The sequence below is a fragment of the Molossus molossus genome, unplaced genomic scaffold (assembly GCF_014108415.1).
Source record: "Molossus molossus isolate mMolMol1 unplaced genomic scaffold, mMolMol1.p scaffold_m16_p_8, whole genome shotgun sequence".
In the NCBI taxonomy this organism is placed as follows: Eukaryota; Metazoa; Chordata; class Mammalia; order Chiroptera; family Molossidae; genus Molossus; species Molossus molossus.
The window spans coordinates 8,111,275-8,128,717 of NW_023425402.1; the positions used below are offsets into that span (position 1 = coordinate 8,111,275).

General features: G+C 57.4%; 2 protein-coding genes and 1 long non-coding RNA gene across 4 annotated transcripts in view; 2 read left to right on the forward strand and 1 right to left on the reverse strand.

Annotated features, from left to right (window-relative positions):
• The first annotated feature begins 440 nt into the window (after positions 1–440).
• On the forward strand, positions 441–4,101 carry LOC118621424 (ras-related protein Rab-44-like). Its single transcript, XM_036248729.1, has 3 exons — positions 441–654; positions 2,354–2,430; positions 3,772–4,101. Exons 1-3 carry the CDS (start codon positions 598–600, stop codon positions 3,860–3,862), a joined length of 225 nt encoding a protein of 74 aa, XP_036104622.1. The 5' UTR covers positions 441–597; the 3' UTR covers positions 3,863–4,101.
• Positions 4,102–10,927: 6,826 nt separating this feature from the next.
• Positions 10,928–17,439, forward strand: LOC118621573. Its single transcript, XR_004957729.1, has 4 exons — positions 10,928–11,270; positions 12,614–12,756; positions 16,625–16,696; positions 17,352–17,439. It is a non-coding gene; the product is annotated as an uncharacterized LOC118621573 (long non-coding RNA).
• The window catches only part of CPNE5 (copine 5), an 83,988-nt gene continuing 78,863 nt past the window's right edge, over positions 12,319–17,443 (reverse strand). For both annotated transcript variants that reach the window (XM_036248896.1, XM_036248895.1), the window contains 6 exons: positions 15,967–16,148; positions 15,046–15,173; positions 14,713–14,815; positions 14,020–14,077; positions 13,556–13,629; positions 12,319–12,522 (listed from right to left, as the gene is read on the reverse strand). In XM_036248896.1, the coding sequence (XP_036104789.1) occupies positions 12,319–12,522; positions 13,556–13,629; positions 14,020–14,077; positions 14,713–14,815; positions 15,046–15,173; positions 15,967–16,148 (749 nt within the window). The remainder of the gene's footprint in view (positions 12,523–13,555; positions 13,630–14,019; positions 14,078–14,712; positions 14,816–15,045; positions 15,174–15,966; positions 16,149–17,443) is intronic.

Consider the following 17,443-nt stretch of genomic DNA (forward strand, 5'->3'; position numbering starts at 1 on the left):
GTCAGACAAGACCCAACTATCCCACCCCAACTCTGTGACCCTGGACACATGACTTAGCCTCTCTGAACTTCCATTTTCCAACTTCTCTCATAGAGTTGTGAAGATTAACTGATATAATTGATTTCAGCACAGCACCTAGTATATAGTAAGCACTCAGTAAACTAAAGCTATTATTATTATTCATGAAACAATGAGGAAATGAGCCAAGGCTCCCTGGGTAACCAAGCACTGGGCTGTTGAGCACAGGCAGAAAGAGAGAGCCAGCCATGGGCAAAATCAATCCATGAAGACTTCTTGGGGGAGGTGCCTTTGAGGTTGGCCTTGGAAAATGGGCCATGCTTGCAGGCAGATAAAAGGGGCAGCCTCACTGCAGATGGAGGGGAGAGTCTTGTGATTAGAAGGGTGTGGAGTGAGTGTGACATGGAAAAGTGGGCGTGTGGGGTGGAGGAGTCACACTGCCAGCTTCCTGGAGGTCAAGGCCAGCTCCACCCAGGGCCTGGCTCACAGCGGGCACCCAGCGTGTGTGGCTGAGGGAATGTGTTCTGTGCGCAGGACTCCGGGTCCGATGGAGTAGCCATTCTTCTCTTGGGAAACAAGATGGACTGTGATGAGGAGCGGCGGGTGTCCACCGAGGCTGGGCAGAAACTGGCCCAGGTGAGCACGTGGGTCTCAGCCTCTCCCCGAGCCTGGACTGGGCAGACCCTTCCCTGGAGGGTAGTGAGTAGGTCACTCTGGTCTGGGCGACCAAGAAGGACTCATTGGCCATTTCTGCCCCTGCCCGGCCAAAGGCCAGGTCAGAGTGGACGGCAGCCTGGCCACCTCTGCCCCCCGCCACCCCAGCCTTGGACCCAAGCAGGAGGCTGTCATGGCGGGCATGGCAGTGAGCCCCACTGCTGAATTAGCAGATCCCCACCCAATGTCCTGACCTACATAAAAAATATCTTCAGAGTAAAAAGGTTTTAGATGCTTCACTTAAAATGCCCAATCAAATCTTAATTTTATCTCTGGTCTCTAATTAACATAACATTCCTTCTAATTTAATCTATTTTAAGACTCAAATTCTTCCCCAGGAAGATTAACATCAAAGGGCTCACCACCAGCGGGTACTATTTATTTATGAACAGAATTTGACCACATTTCAGAAAGTCTGGAAAACAATAAAGGAAAAGGAGAAAAGAGTCCACCCCTTGCCGCACCTCTGATACCCTCCTGGCATTTCACTTGGTATTTCCTTCCCATTTCTCTTCCCACTTCTCATAGCCCTGAGGTCGTCACTGCGGCGCCTGCTCGGTGGGAATGTTTTCCTCTTAAAAGTAGTAGCTCATCTCTTTGACATCGTAATTCCTCCTCTAGCAATTTATCCTAAAAGCAGCAGAAATAATAACCGGAGAATAACGTAATGGATGCCTGTGTACAATGTAGAACCAGAGGATGATGTTTACAGTAGTATTTATAAGGATAAACATTGGGCGGCAGTTGGCGGTTAAATCGCGGGCTCCTGTGAGGCCGGCATCTACCACTGAGGTCCTGGGAACACATGCAAGGGTGTGGAAGAAGTGTTCACACTACACTGTGAAGTCAGAAAAGCAGCTGCAAATCTGAGTACAGGGTAGGTTGGCCCCTAATGAGACTGCTGATATTAGACTGTTCAGGGACAAAACTGCAGTTTCATTGGCTTAACCTAGAATGACGTGTAGCCCCCACCCCCACACACACTAAAAGGGTTATATAACAGGATGGAAATATATATGCTGACGGGAGTGGTATATATTTTGTATTTAAAACAATTGTTTTCTTTATTGATATTAGAGAGAGAGAGGAAGGGAAAGAGAGAGAGAGATAGAAACATTAATGAGAGAGAACATTGATTGGCCGCCTCCTGCATGCCCCCAACTGGTGACCGGGCTCACAACCTGGGCACGTGCCCTGACCGGGAATTGATCTGACGACCTCTTGGTGCATGGGTCGATGCTCAACCACTGAGCCACACCAGCCGGGTTGTATCTTGAACTTTTTAATGCTATCTTTTCTAATATTTCCCCCCTTAAACATTAAAAAAAAACAAAAAAAAACATAACAAATGATTTAAAGATATCAAGGACATTTCTCCAAGTTGGGACACTGGCTTCCTTCCCACCATCACTCTGAATGTAGAATGTTTCCGGGATGTCATCTGTGACACCTTGGCCAGCCAGGGTGGAGGGGCAGTGGGCAGAGGGGCGAGGCAGGGGGACAAGGGGCTACGTGGAGATGGGGCTGCCTACCCTTTGGGGTTGGCCAGTCTTTTGGTGGGGGCTGCTGCCTGGACTCCGTGTCTCCCCAAGGCACCGTAGCTTGTCCGTCTGGTTTGCAGGAGATGGGCATCTCCTTTGAAGAGTGCAGCGCTGCCCTGGGTCACAACATCCTGGAGCCCATGGTGAACCTGGCCAGGTGAGCGCCACCCCGCCGCTTCCCACCCAGAGCCCTCCGGGCAGCCTTCAGCCCACTAGTGTGGGAAGTTCCTATGGAACACAGGGCTCAGCAGTGTAGGGACGGAGAGAGCACTGTGTGGAGAGTCTCCCGACTCCAGTTCCAGCAGTCCCATTCACTATATCACCTCCCCAAACACGTCCCCTCTCTGAGCCTCAGTTTTCTCATCGGTAAAGTGTTTCCAAACTTCTAGTGACTTCCACTGGATTTAGAATAAAATCCAAATGCCTCACAATGTCCTGCATGGTCTCCAGGGCCATCTCCCTGCATGTGCGTGCACAGGACATGCACACACACACACACACACACACCCCACATTCACTAAGCTTCAGCCACTCAGAGGGGCTCCCCTGACCACACCCCCTCCTACCACTGTTCTGGATCACAGGTCTCTCTGTCTATGTCCTTCAAAGCACTTCGGGACATATTGTAATTACACGTGCATTTGCCTGCCTCCTCCCTCCCTGGGCTGTAGATCCTAAAGGGCAGGGCCTGGAATAGTAGGTGCTCAATGAATGCATGGAATGAGTAAGAGGGAGGGGTATCAGATCGGTTGGTCTCTAAGCTCCTTCTCTGACAAAATGACTACAGTGATTTGCTAATCTGTAAACTTGTTTAGTCATGATGCCCTCTGGCAAAAACCTGCTCAATGACTTCCCTTTGCTTTAGGATAAAAGCCCAGGCTCTTTCCCCAGGCGCACTGAACCCTGAACGCCCGCCCGCGGTCGGGGCTTCTTTCTGCGCATTCCGTCCTCAGCTCTGGGACTCAGCAAAGTGTCCAGCACATAGTAAACACATTGTGAATGAGTGAACGTGCGCTTCTTTGACTTTCCCAAGCTTTCTCTTAACACTGAGCCTTTGCTCTCTGCCCGGGATGCACCCCCTTTCCTGCTAGCGAGCCCTTGTCCACGGCTGCGTCTCAGCCCGTCCACTGCCTGCTTCCTTTCTAATCCCTCCAGGACCTGGTGTGAAGTCCCCATTCCTGGGTCCTGATCAATCTGTCTCCTCTCTGCCTCTCTCGCTGCTCAAGGCCAAGACATGCTGGCTTCAGTGTCGTGATCAGAGTCCCTTGCACAGTGCCTGGCACATAGCAGGCTGGGAAGAATGACAGAAAAGGGACAGAAGCCAAAGTGTTTGTGGCCCCGTTTTTCTGGTGCCATGTGGAATGTAGGGCAGGGGCAGAGCAAGTAGGAGAGAGAAGCTCAGGGGTGCAGCCCTCCAGCCTCCCAGCTGCACCCACAGGCTCCCCCCTGTTGCCCCTGGGAGCTGAGAGAGGACTGAGGCCTGGGTGTGGTCGTGCAGGTCACTCAAGATGCAAGAAGACCGCCTGAAGGGCTCTCTGGTGGAGGTGGCCCCTGAGAGGCCGCCGAAGAAAGCCGGCTGCTGCTCCTGACCACCTGGCCTGGGGGACGCCACCCCGCTGCGTTTCCTGTTCCGCAGCTCCTGTCCCCCCGCCTGGACACAGCACCAGCAGAGGCCAGCGTGGGAGTTCAGGAGAATCCCCTCGGGGCAGGACTCGCTCGCGGGGCAGGGGCTGTGCTCTCTGGGGAAGGGCTTTGCTGAGTAAATAATCCTGGGGGGGGGGGGACTCTCTAAAGGAAGGGAAAGTCTAACAACTTAAGGAAAATACACCACAATATTGGCAACACATCTCTGGGTGGTAAAATTATAGGGTGAATGTGGGAGGGAGTGTTATTTTCCTTTTTATAAGTATTTGTATTTTCAGATCTACAATGACTGGGTATTCCTATATAGTCAGAAATAAAAATAACTGCTGAGGGGGAGGAAAGAGACTTTTCAAGGATCTTGCTTTGGTGCTGATTACTAATTGGTACCGCCTGTTAATGACAAAGCACTCTGTTCATTAACGTGGCCCCGCCGTCCTGTGCCGGGCGAAGCCTGTGAACTTGTCTCACACGTGTAGCTGTTTGCAGGCTTGGAGTTCCCTCCGGGAAGAACCCGATTCCCGGGGACAGCAGTGCTCTGATGGCCTGTCCGCCCTGTCTCCCTGAGCCCTGGCCCTTCCCCAAGGTCTGCCTCTAAGGGTTCACATTTGGTGACCCCCCCAACTCGTTCCAATGCCAGGTGCCCCCTGGTGCAGCCCTCTGCCCGGAGGTGTCAATCTCTGGATGCCCTCGAGGCACAGCTGGGGTGTGACAGGTGGGGGTCTGGGGAGCAGCTGGGGAAACTGGATTTGCTCACTCATGGGCTCTGTGGGCGTTCCCAGAATTGCACGACACTGGCCTCCTGCAAGGGTTTTCGGTGCCCTGGGGAGCTTGCTCTGAGAGACTAGAGATGGCTTCTGGCCGGTCTCCTGCCGCTGTGTTCACTGCAGATGTCTGTCCCGGCCTGGTGACCACAGCAATGTGCACCTCCCACTGCCGTCCGGTGTGTGCAGGGCACCGAGCGTGGCACTTGGTACTCATTCGGGTGACTTCTTCAGCTGAGTTAGAGGAAGCCCCAGTTTCATAGAGAGACAAGCAAAGACATGCAGAGAGATGCAGAGAGAGAGAAAGGAGAAAGCGGGAGGGCAGGAGACAGGACGGAGCCTTCCCACCTGTTGAATCCGTCTTCGCTCGTGGCCCCATCCCTCTGCTCGGTCCTACAAGGGATGCCTCGGTGGCAGTGAGCTCTCCGTCACTGGAGGCACACAAGCACAGCCAGGCACGAGGTGAGGTGGAGAAATGCAGGCATCAGAAGCCACCGAAGCCTGGTCCAGATGCCCTTACTGGGCCCCTTTTGACCTCTAGACTACGCAGGACCATGCCCGTGGCCCAGCCTGTTCTGTTCCTGGCCCCTCGCTGATTCTCTCTCCCCCAGTGTCTTCCCCTCCTGGATCCCCTCGGTCAGCCTGGCCTGCTCTGGGCAGTCTCCGGGCGATAGTGCTCAGAGAAAGACAGAAGAGGTGAGCTGTAGTGAGTGATCCCCGGCCCGGGGCAGGGGTGGGGCAGGTCCTGCTGAAGCTTTTGGCCCAGGGACCTGGCAGGCACCAACACCTCTGTCCTGGGGGTCAGTGAGTTAATGAAGCAGGTAGGGTGTGATTCCTGGGGCGGCTGGGAGAGCGGATAGAGCCCTGTCCTCTGGGGGACCCAGTATACAAGTGGCCCGGGGCCCGCCCCTCCCCTCTCAGCTCTGCCCCTTGTCAGGCAGCCAGCGAGGCTCCCCAGAGGTGGTGCTGGAGGGGACTGCACACCTGGCCAGAGCCTGGCTTTCTCTGTGCAGAGTCACAGGGTTCAAGTCAGCAAGCAGAGCCCAGGAACCTCGGAGCAGCATGAGGCAGGCGAGGAGACGGCAGGAGGGACTCAAGGTAGACTCCAGAGTGAACTTTGGGGCAAGAGGTGAGTTCTCAACACATGTCAGCCAAGGGGGATCAGGTCACAACTTAGCTTGAGGCTGATTAAGAAAAGGAGCGTGGAACGGGGTGATGGGGCTCAGGGTGTGGGGTGAGAGGGTGGGCGGGGGATACATGGAGCCTGGGCAGGGGTAGAGCTTTTTGGAACGGAGGGGGAGCAGGAGCAGAACACAGCCATCACTTACCAAGCACCTACTATGGGCCAAGCGCTGTTCTGAACACTTAACTGTACCATTTCATCCTCACATAAAGCCCATGAGACGGGGCCTGTTCCTAGCCCCGTTTTTACAGATGAAGAATGTGAGGCACAGAGGATTGAGTAACTTGTCCACAGGCACGTAACCAGCGGGGTTTGAACCCAGGCTCCAGCGCCCACTAGCTCAACCTATGGGAAGGGATGGTTGGACGGATGCTAGGGGAGCAGGTGGGTCCCTGAGCCTCTCCTTCCCTCTCCTCCCCTCCTCCCTCATCAGGCCCCGGTGGCAGGGCTGGGCCAGGTGGAAGGAATACCAAAGCAGTGACAAGTCCTGGGGGTGGGGAGGGATTGGGGCTGGTCTCTCTCTCCCTCCTTCCCTGGCACAAGTCTGGGAGCTGAGAAAGTGCTGGTGGCAGAACCCACCGAGGCCCCTCTCTGGTCTCTTCCCAGCTGTCCTCAGGCCTGAGGTCCTCAGGTCCCAGAGACCAAGCGGGTTCTTCAGGCAGGATCTGCAGAGGGGCTCAGGGGACCTCCAGGCCCGGCTCTGAGCCAGTTAGAGAGGGGTCTCCAGCCCTGTCCCCAGTGTGGGGGAAAGGGGATAGGAACTGGAATGAGGACCCCTCTGTTCTGCCTTGTTTGTTGCTGGATCCCCGGGACCTGGCTCAGGGTTAACACTCAGGAAATATTTATTCATTGAGTTAACAGGCAAGCCTTTCCCGACTAAAGGCGAGAGGCATCCATGTCTGCTCTTCAGGGTAGCAGGTGGAGACATTAGCCCCGGGGCTTGACCCGTCTCCCAGGCCGAGTCCTCTCAATCGGACCCCCCCCCCCCCCCCGCCCCAGCATGTGGCATGTGGGATGGAGTCGGGGTGAGGAGGAAGAGCTGACAACCAGCCACAGAGGGCAGTGGTTTCCACGCCGGCCTGCCCCGCAGAGCCGCCTGCCAAAGCCCAGACCAACTGAGTCGCGTCCCTAGGGTGGGACCCATGTGTTAGTATGTTTGAAACGCCTCAGATGAGTCTAATGTGCAGACAAATTTGGGAACCAGTGGTCTGGATTTGACCCCTTCTAAAGCCCTTTTGCATCCTCTTTCTTACTTGAACCTCAAATGAAAGTCTGCCTGTTTCAGCCCTGGCTGGTTGGCTGTTGACTGGGTGTCCTTCTGTGCACCAGGAGGTCCCGATTCAATCCCCACTCCGGGCACCTGCCTGGGCTTCGGGCTCAAGCCCCAGAAGGAGAATCAGTGTTTCTGTCTCTCTCTCTCTCCTTTCTTTCTCTTTAAAAATCAGTAAAACTAGCCCTGGCCGGTTTGGCTCAGCGGTTAGAGCGTCGGCCTGCGGTCCTGAGAGACCCGGGTTCGGTTCCCGCTAAGGGCACGTACTTCGGTTGCAGTTTGTCCCCGGCCCTGGTCGGTTGTGCGGGTGGCAACCACTCGATGTGTCCCTTCACATCGATGTTTCTTTCTCTCTCTCTGTTCCTCTCTCTCCCTCCCACTCTACCTGAACAAAAAATGGAAAAAAAATGTCCTTGGGTGAGGATAAAAAAAAAAAAAAATCAGTAAAAATATTTTTAAAATAAAATCTGCCTGTTTCACGGTCAGGGCAAAGTTTACTTAAAAAAAGAAAATGTACATCTATCTCTATATCCATGATATTCATTTATCAGATTCCATTTGTACTCAATGAAGAAATTTTAGAAATAAAAAATTAAAAAGAAAAAGGAAATTACCTGAATCTCGCCCTTTGGTGACACTTACTATTGACATCCGTTGTGTTTTCTTTGTTACCTCACTTCTTTACAGTTGAGGAAACTGAGGTAGAGAAGCATTAGGTGATTTTCCCAAGGTCATGGAGCACCAAGTAGCAGAGGCAGGACTTGAACCCAGGGTGCTCCAGAGCCTGTGCCTCCAGGTTGTGGCGAGGGGCTAATGCATGTCAGGGCATCTCCTGCACACGGGGTCTGTGAGCAGAGTGGGGCTCAGCAGGGGAGAGAGGGAGGCGGCCCCCGGACGGGTTTCCACGCTGCCCTTGTGCGTCCAGAGCAGAATGGAGCCCAGTGCCACGGTCCCCACCAGGCTCACAGCCACCCATGTGACTGCTCTGACTTGACTCTTTGGCCTCATCCTGCTGGTGCGGCTACTGGCCAATGGGCTCATGCTGTTGGTGGTGGCCGGAGTCCAAACCCCCACCCCCACATGCCGGTTCCTCACCCCAACAGCCACTACCTTCTCTGCCGGCCCTCCCCCAGCTGTCACACACAACCCTCTAACCCGATGCAGGAGCACAAATAACGTCAACCATGGAGCCGAGAGTCTGGGCCTGGGAATCTCTGAGCACCCTCCTTTCTGCTCTGTGGTTTCTCTTTATGACATGGCTGGGAGAGCCCTTTTGGAGGCCCTTCCTTCTCTTCAGAGTATCTGGAGGTTACCATCTCTCCTCCCCCATGTCTAGGCCTTCCTTCTGGCCTCCTGGGAGTAGGCCTCAGGCCTGCTTGTTGGTCTGAGAGATTGTCTTCATTGAAATTCCCAATACAACATGGTCTGCTTGGTATAGTGCTACACACACACACACACACACACACACACACACACACACTGACCCCAAGGTCAAAACCACTGTGTCGGACCAAGTCAAACTGGTCTCTACGGCAAAAACCACGGGGTTTTCTGAGAGGCACTCAGAGCGGGCCGTTTCCTGACATCCATGCCAGGGCCCCAGTGTCCCGTGGAACCATCTCGGGAAGGAGGCCAGGAGAGGGAGAGGAGTTACAGCGTTGAGCACAGTGAAGATGCTCTGGCCGCCTGAGGCAGTGGCTCAGCCTCAATCCTCCTCCCAGGGGTACTCCTCCCAGGGTACCTCCTCCCAGGAGTACTCCTCCCAGGGTACCTCCTCCCAGGGGTACTCCTCCCAGGGGTACTCCTCCCAGGGTACCTCCTCCCAGAGGTACTCCTCCCAGGGGTACCTCCTCCCAGGGGTACTCCTCCCAGGGGTACTCCTCCCAGGGTACCTCCTCCCAGGGGTACTCCTCCCAGGGGTACTCCTCCCAGGGTACCTCCTCCCAGGGGTACTCCTCCCAGGGGTACTCCTCCCAGGGGTACCTCCTCCCAGGGGTACTCCTCCCAGGGGTACCTCCTCCCAGGGGTACCTCCTCCCAGGGTACCTCCTCCCAGGGGTACCTCCTCCCAGGGGTACTCCTCCCAGGGGTACTCCTCCCAGGGGTACCTCCTCCAGAGTTCTCCCACAGGCGCCCGAGGGGAGGTAAAATGGGCCCCCGCTTATGGGAACTTCCCTCTTTCTGAACCGTGGCTCCACCCAGCTCCCACTCAAAGCAAGTCAGAGGGGCAGCTAATTACAGGGACAGCTAGGAATTAGCTAATTTACTACAAGATCCTAAGACGTAAACAAGTCCCAGACTTTGGTAGAATTAGTACCAAGTGTCTTGTGATGTGCAGGTCGGGAATGCTTTCTGGAGGCTTGAGAGCAGCCAGGTCCCCGATGGCCACAGTGATTTATGTGAAGAGGGACAAAGGGGCAAGTGGTGTTTGGTGTGTGCTGAAGTGCAGCAGGTCCTGTGCACGGCACACGCTTCACGTGGGCATGTCTACATGTCACTCCTCTGGCCACACAGTCATCCTGGGAGGGAGACGTGGCGGGGCCGCCGCACGGAGGAGCACTCCGGTGCCCACAGACCCTGGCCCTCCCTCTGGCTTGGCCTCGGGACCCCAGGGTGGTAGGAGGTCCTGCGCACAGCTGCAGAGCAAGGGTAGCTCCCTGAGGGTGCAGCCATGTGAGCGTGTCTCCAAATGTGAGCGAGCCCGGGCACTAACGTCAGTCAGTACTTGTTGAAAGATGAGCGAATGAGTGATCAAGTGCAATTAAGTGACCCACTGGCTTTATTTTATATATATATATATATATATATATATATATATATATATTAATTTCATTTTTTAAGATGGAACTAGTTTTGGGGAAGGGGACATGTTAACATCTAAATAAAGTTCTCATTTGTTTGTTTGTTTGTTTTTCCCACTTAAGAGAATAATCCGATCTTGTTACCTCTTTCACCTCCTCAGTGGCTGCTTGTTTCACTCGGACTCATGCCGAGGCCTTCCATAGCCTTCCAGGCCCATGCCTTCTGGATCCTCCAGCTCCCTGACCTAATCTACACTACCCCTTCCTAGTGCAGAGCCGAACACACCAGACTCCTGTTGTCCTCCAAACACACTAAGCTCCCACCTCAGGACCTTTGCACTTGCTGTTCCCTTTACTTGGAACTCTCTTGCCTCCCTCTCTCATTTCCTTCAGAATCAACTGCCACCTCCTCAGAGAGGCCCTCCGTGACCACCTCATCTAAAATACCACCCTGGCCCTGGCCAGTTTGGCTCAGCAGTTAAAGCATTGGCCTACAGTCCAGAGAGACCTGGGTTCGGTTCCCGCTAAGGGCGTGTACCTCGGTTGCAGTTTGTCCCCAGCCCTGGTTGGGTCGTGCGGGAGGCAGCCACTTGATGTGTCCCTTTCACGTCGATGTTTCTCTCCCTCTTTCCCTCCCACTCTATCTGAACAAAAAGTGGAAAAATGTCCTCGGGTGAGGATAAAATAAAATAAAATAAAATACCACCCTGTTACTCTCTCTTCTTATTCTAATTTCATTTTGTAACTTATCACACCTGAAACTATGTTGTTTATCTGTTTGTTCGTGTGCTTGCAGCATTTCCCCGTCTTATTTATGTCTGTTATCCATGTGGAGACAGGGTCAGTGCTTGATTCATTGTTGCATCCTAGTGCCTAATACAGACCCTGCACCTAGTAGTTGCTCAGTAAATCCAAACAAAAGAATGGAAGAAAGAGAGAGATGAGAACCTGGACAAACAGCAACCTCTGCACTTTTTTTCCCAGGAGAAAGGAAAACAAGGAACCTTAGTAAAAGAACCAAATTTACTTCAATTTAAGGCAAATTCCACACAGAGACTGTCTCAGACACAGGCACAGGACCAGACAGCATAAAAACACCACCATCATGCATGACAGGAAGGGAGTGGTGTCAGGAGCAGACAGGGTGGGGCCTGGTCTCCACCCATGCACAGGACGTTCAGTGGGCTGAGGAGCCCCATGCGGCAGAGGGACTGGCATGCATGGCCTGCCCCACGGGGTGAAGGCTGGGCAGCTGGGTGGGCCCAGGGGTGAAATCACCTTTCCCATGGCAGGAGCAGGAGCTTCTGCTCAGATGACAGCCCAAGGCTAAAGGACTAAGGTGACGATAGGATGGAACAGGGTGACCCTAGAGCCAAGACGGCCTGGGGTGAGAGGGTGCACTGGTGGGCAGTGGGATGGGGAAAGCTGGGCATGGGCTGAATGGACTCTCCGGGCATCAGAGCAGAAGGTAACCCCGGGACCATCTGGTCAACCCTCCTGTCTTACAGATGTGGAAGCCGAGACCCAGAAGGCCCTTGCTTGGGTCCCCAGAGCAGCCAGGGCTGCAGCCAGGGCTTGAACCCAGGGCTCCTGGTTCCTGTCCCTGTGGACAGAGGGGCAGTGAGGGAGTGCTGGGGTAGGGCTGCTCCTTGCCCAGCCTCTTTGTGGACAGCAAAGGCGTGGGCACCAAAGATCCTGGTGGCCTCTGGGGGACGGTGGGGGCTCCAGGGAGAGGCCTGTGGGTCTGTGTGTCGTCTGGGCCTGAGGGGCACCGCTCCTGGCCCTCGTGTGGCCTGGGTCCACCGTCACAGCCTCCCCTCCCTGCAGCTGTAGGGTCCCCGCTGCAGCAAGTGTCCCTGGGAGGTCGCATGTCCAGGCGTTCCTGCCAACCCACCAGCCTCATGGGGTTCCCAGGGACAGGGACAGGACAGATACTGGGGTGGGCCAGGGGCCAGGCAGAGGAGTAGACTGCAAGGAAGAGGATAGGGAGAAGGGGGCCTGGAGGAGGGAGGCCCAGCCCAGGCTTCAGGGCCATACAGGAGCAGATGGGACTGTCCAAGCGGGCGGAGGGGGACCCCAATCATCCTGATTGTTAAAACCTGCCTGGCTGGGTTAGAACCAAATGTCAGGGGAAAAAGAGAAGAGCAGGGGCCGAGAACCCCATCTCTACCACCTGTACCCCCCAACTCACTGGGTTTGGGCCGTAAGGGAAGCCAGGAAATTGGGAAGGAGTCTCCAGAGGCCCCGCCCTCTGCCAGCCTCCCAGGCACATGGGTTCCAAAGGCTAGACTGGGCAGACTGTAGGGTGGTCGAGGGACCCCGTGTACCCTTCTACTGGCCCCCTGGGCCCCAGCCACCCGCCGTGGGCCAGGCTCAGATGTGTGTGTTCAGGGGGAGGCAGGGGGTGTGCGGGCTGGAGACTGCGAGGGGGAGCCCGCCGGGGCCTCAGGTGGGGGGCTCGGGCGGATGCCCTTTGCCTTCATGTAGGACACCAGCTGGTCCGGGATTTCGGCCAGCACGTCTCGGGCCAGGCGCGCCATGCTCAGCACGTGGTTGCCCGTGCGGTCCACGTAGTCCCTGAAGGGCACGAACTGGCCGGCGGGGAAGGCAGGGTTAGGCAAGGTCTCTGCCTGGACCCCAGCCCCCAGATCGCTAGGCCTGATCTGGTCCCTCTCCTCCCAGCCTCCGCCCACTTGGATGCTCTGAGGAAACGTCATCACGTCTGTTGTTTCATTCACTCGAACACTTAGTGAGCACCTGGTCCACGCCAGGATGTGGCCCTGAACCGTCCTCAGTCTGAGGCCCGGCCCCAGGCACTTAGCAGGGTAGGAAATGCTGAACGAATCCCCTGGCTCCTGAAATCCAGCCCCCGGGAGCCTCCCTCCCCTCCCGGCAGAGGCCTCTCTGTCTCTTCCACCCTGCTGCTCCTCTTTCCTCAATCAGGCCCCCTGCTTCCTTCAGGGGTGCCCCCCGCCTCCAGGCCTTTGCCTACGCGGTCCCACCTCCAGACTGCCCTGCTCTGGTTGCTAGCCCCCCTCTGGTCTCCACACCTGGAACGACCCCTGCCCACCCCTAGTTTTTTTAATCTAGGGGGTACGGAGAATGTGTTTTTATTCCAAATCTCCTAAGCAGTAGGACTGTCTGCAGGGGATGCCGGGGGGGGGGGGGTGCTTGCTGAGGTGCCTCTGAGGCTGGACTGGACAGGGACGCCCTGAGGACCAGGACTTTCTGCTCACTACGTCTGCACCCTACAAGCAGCTGCTAAGACACCCGTTCAATGAGCCCAGCGGTGCAGCGACACTGAGGTCCCCTCCCCTCCAGGGCCCTGCCTGCTCACTGGGAAGGGGCCCAGCAGAAAACAGCAGAAGGTGCAAGTACCCAGGCTGGTGCTCTGGAGGAGACAGGAGGCCTGGCCGGGGGTGGGGGGGTGGTAACAACGGTGTTGGGGTGAGTCTTGGACATGGCTGAGACATTCCAGCCCAGAGACCACGAGACCTGAGGACTGACCCCTGTTCCCTCCTGCGGCGGCCAGGCCACTCGGGCTCCCCGCGCCTCCCTCCGGGGTCCTTTCCAGAAAAGCCCCAGCAGGGAGTGTGGAAGGGGCAGGCAGGGGCTGGGCTTCACCTGGACAATGTCCCGCTCAGCCAGCTTCCCCCGGGAGGAGATCCGTATGTCATCACCGTCCAGCTCCACCATGGCTGTGTGGGAAGGACGGGCGTGGGAATGGGGGGACAGTGGACATGCCCCCCAGTCCCAGGCCCATCCAGGGCAGAGACTGTCAGACCAGAACCCCATGTAAGCGATGGGGAAACTGAGGCCAGGAGACTGGAGGAGCCCACCCAGGTGAGTCTGTGCCCCAGCCCAGCTTCCGGCTCCCCCGCACCGGGCTCACAGGGTTGGAAGAGGGAGCAGTGACTGGGGGCCTCCTCTCCACACCCTGACACGCCGCCGTGCAAACAAACACCCAGACGCCCTGCCTGCCGACCCAGACAGTCCCCACGCCCAGTGTGAGTGCTCACTCTCTGGAACAGGGTCATTCTCAAGGGCCTGCAGCGTCTGGGGCAGCACGGGGGAGGAGGGGGACTCACCATCGAACTCCGCCTGGCCCACGCCGATGATGATGATGGACATGGGCAGTTTGGCAGCCTGTGAGACAGCAGGATATGGGGTGCTTGGGACCCAGCAAGGGGCCGGTTAGAAGGAAGAAGAGACCATGGATAGGGACAGAGGGTGGGTCAAAGAAGAAAGTCAGGAGGACAGGGAAGAAATGGAGGGGAGAAGAACAGACACACAGAGAAATGCAGGCAGGTGGGGAGAGGGAGAGAGGGCAGCTGCAGACACAGACCCGGGGACACAGAGGTCGGGCACCAGAGAGGAAGGGAGGCAGAGGGATCTGGGTCACAGGCCTGCTTCTGCCAGACACCCCATCCCCCTCTGCCCCGGGCCTCCATCATGTGGGACCCTTGTGTGTGGGCCTGGAGGGAAAGCCCTCTGTGGCTGGGCCCATACACGGAGACCACGGCGCAGCGGGAGCCAGGCTCCTGGAGCGCCCACACTCTGCCTGGCCAGACCAGGCTGAGGTCTCAGAGCCGGTTCATGAGGGAGCCGGAGGTGACTGGAGGGAGCGGCCCCTGTGTGGCTAAGAGGCGGGTGGGGAGCCAGGCCCGCCGATGCTGCGGCCAGAAGCCAGAATGGGCGGGAGAGGACCAACCAGGCCCAAGGTTTCCCTGAAGGATGGGAAAGCATGTCCCTCGGGTTCCGGGTCCCCCCACGAAGCTCACGTTGACGATGGCCTCCTTGGTCTGCGCCATGTCCGAGATGACCCCGTCGGTGATGATGAGCAGCACGGAGTACTGGGAGCCATCCTGCACCTCGGCCGCATTCCTGGGGTGGGGCGGGCAAGGTCTGTCTGGGCGGCTCTGGGCATGCCACCCCCCATACAAGGGCCCTTAACACCCTGGTGGGGACAGCTCTTGGACTGGAGGGGGTCTCTAGGGTCAGGGCTCCCTGAAAGGCAGGTCAGTGGGAAGAGACACTCCCTCCCACCTTCCTGAGGGAAGGTGTGGTCAACGCCTTGGCGGCTGCCGGGATGGGGGCCGCGGCCCAGCACCCACCTGGCCACGTGGGTGACCACCGGCGCGAAGTTGGTGGGGCCGTAGAGCTGCACGGTGCGCAGGCTGCGGTGGTAGGCCTCCAGGATGCCGTCGATGCCGCAGCACGAGGGGTTCTCCTGGTTGCCGTTCTGGGGCAGGGATGGGGAGGCTGAGCCCAGGCAGGAAGGGGGGTGGGAAGGTGGTGGCCGGGGTCAGTGGGAGAATAACCAGGTGGCGGAGGACAGCGGGCCTGGGCTCTTCTCCACTCTTCTCTGTAGGGGTGGGGCAGGGTGTGGGCCAGGGAGGGTCCGCCCTGAAGGGCAGTGCATGCTCTGGTGGGGGCCCGCCCCTGCTCCTCGCCCCACTCTACACCTGCTCAGACCAGCCCCCCGCCAGCTGGAAGATGACGGCAGGACCCAAGCAGCTCTGGAAGGGCCAGGGCTGCTCCATCCTCCCGTGTCCCGTACCCAGCACAGTGCTTGGCACCCACAGGCATGTGAGGGGCGTCACTGTGAGTGATCCAGTGACCGCCGCAGTGTCCCCAGCGCAGGGCAGGGAGGGAGAGAAGGCGGCCTGAGGAGTCACCCCCACAGGGCCCCCATCTCAGCACCCATTAGGGAATTCCCCGCAGTCGTCCACACCCAACCTACACCCCTCTATCCTCATTTCTGGGGCTTGAGGACTAGTGACGCCACACACCCACTCCACCTCCACGTGGTCTTGTCAGGAAGGAGGCCAGAGCCCACGGTGGGTGGCTTCAGACGTGGACGGGAGTGCTTGGTGAGCAGGGTGGGGAGCGGGTTTCTGGAGGCCCTGACACAAGACTCCCCATGCCGGGCAGGCAGCCCCCCAAGGCTGCGCCTGAGTCCCTGCACCCCACCCCAGCTCGTCATCCCTTCCCCCAGCGTGGTCAACCCTCAGCCCTTTCTCCAGGCCTCCTACCAGCGGGAACTCGTGGGACACCCTGCCGTCCGGGGGCAGCTTGGCCCCGAAGCCCAGGGCGGGGAACATCTTGTCACTGTCGTAGTGCTGGATGATCTCCCCGACGGCGGTCAGCGCCAGGGCGTAGGCGTTCAGCTGGTAGGGGCTCATGTAGTGCAGGGACGTGGACTGCGAGGGGTTCCCTGTGGCAGAGGACATGGAGCATTGCTGGCCTGCACACTCCAAGCCCCACGTCTTGCCTGCAGGACAACCCCTACCTGACCCCCGGCTGCGGCCTGCTCAGCACACCGGTGGGCCAGCACCATCTCTATCTGCAGGCAGCTCCGGGCCCCCCTCCTCCGCTCAGAACACTCCGAGGCTCCCCAAAGTCCTTACCAGGCCCCTACATGATCCGGTTACCTCCACCCTCATCTCCACCACCCTCCCTGTCACTCACTCAGCCCCCTAGGACTTGGGCAGTGGTGGTTCCCTCTGCTCCGGGACACTTTCCTGCAGATGTACACACGGCTCGCTCCCTCACCTCTGCGGTTGCTACTCCTGTCATCTCAGTGTGGTCTTCCCTGAGCAGTCCACCGGGAGTGACAACCTCCCAGTCCTCCCTCCCCCTCCCTCATCCACAGTCACCACTAACATTGTTCATATTGTACTTATTTATTAGTGAGAGGCAGGACAGCACAGTCTGCAGAGGTACCAGTCCTGTCTCTACCTGCTACTGGCTGTGTGATCGTGGGTAAGTTCCTTCGCCTCTCAGCCTCAGTCTCCTCCTCTGTAGAATGGGGATGATAACAGTCCCTACCTCATAGGATTGTTGAGAGGATTCAACAGGTGTTATGATGACTCTCCTCACTGTTATTGTCACTAAGGACCCTCCCAACTCTGGCATCCTGCCACTCTATCTATGATGCTAGGGGTTTCTGAAACACCTGTGGAGTAGGAGACCTGGGCATCGGATTGGCACAAACATGAGCATTGAGCACCACTAACAGGGGTCCAGACTCCAAAGCAGGTTGCGATGCTTCTAACAGTACAAAGTCTGGCCCTTGGAGACGCAGTCCCAGCCCAGTACTGGAGCAGGTCAGAGCGGGGAGGAGCCGGGGCAGCCCCAGCAAGCGGAGGACTGTGGCCCTGGGTGGTGTGGCTGCCCTCGCCCGCCCGGACCACAGCGCTCAGTCCCGACTCCGTTCCCCCGCCCGGGGCTGCACTGCAGAGGGTGTGGGATTCGATCCTGTGAGCAAGTGCCTGCTCCAGGGCCCTCCACGGCTCAGAGCGGCACTGTCCTATCCCCCCACCCCCACCCCAGGGGGAGACTAGGTGTCCTCAAGAGCAAGGCTGTGGCTCAGGGCCCAGATCTGATAGTGGCCGTGTTTCTGTCTTTGGCTCTCCAGGCCTAAGCACCTCTTCTTCAGTGAGGATGACCAGTCTGGGAGACCTGGCTGCCAGCTGGGGCCAACTGCCACCGCCCGGAAAGCCCTCCCTC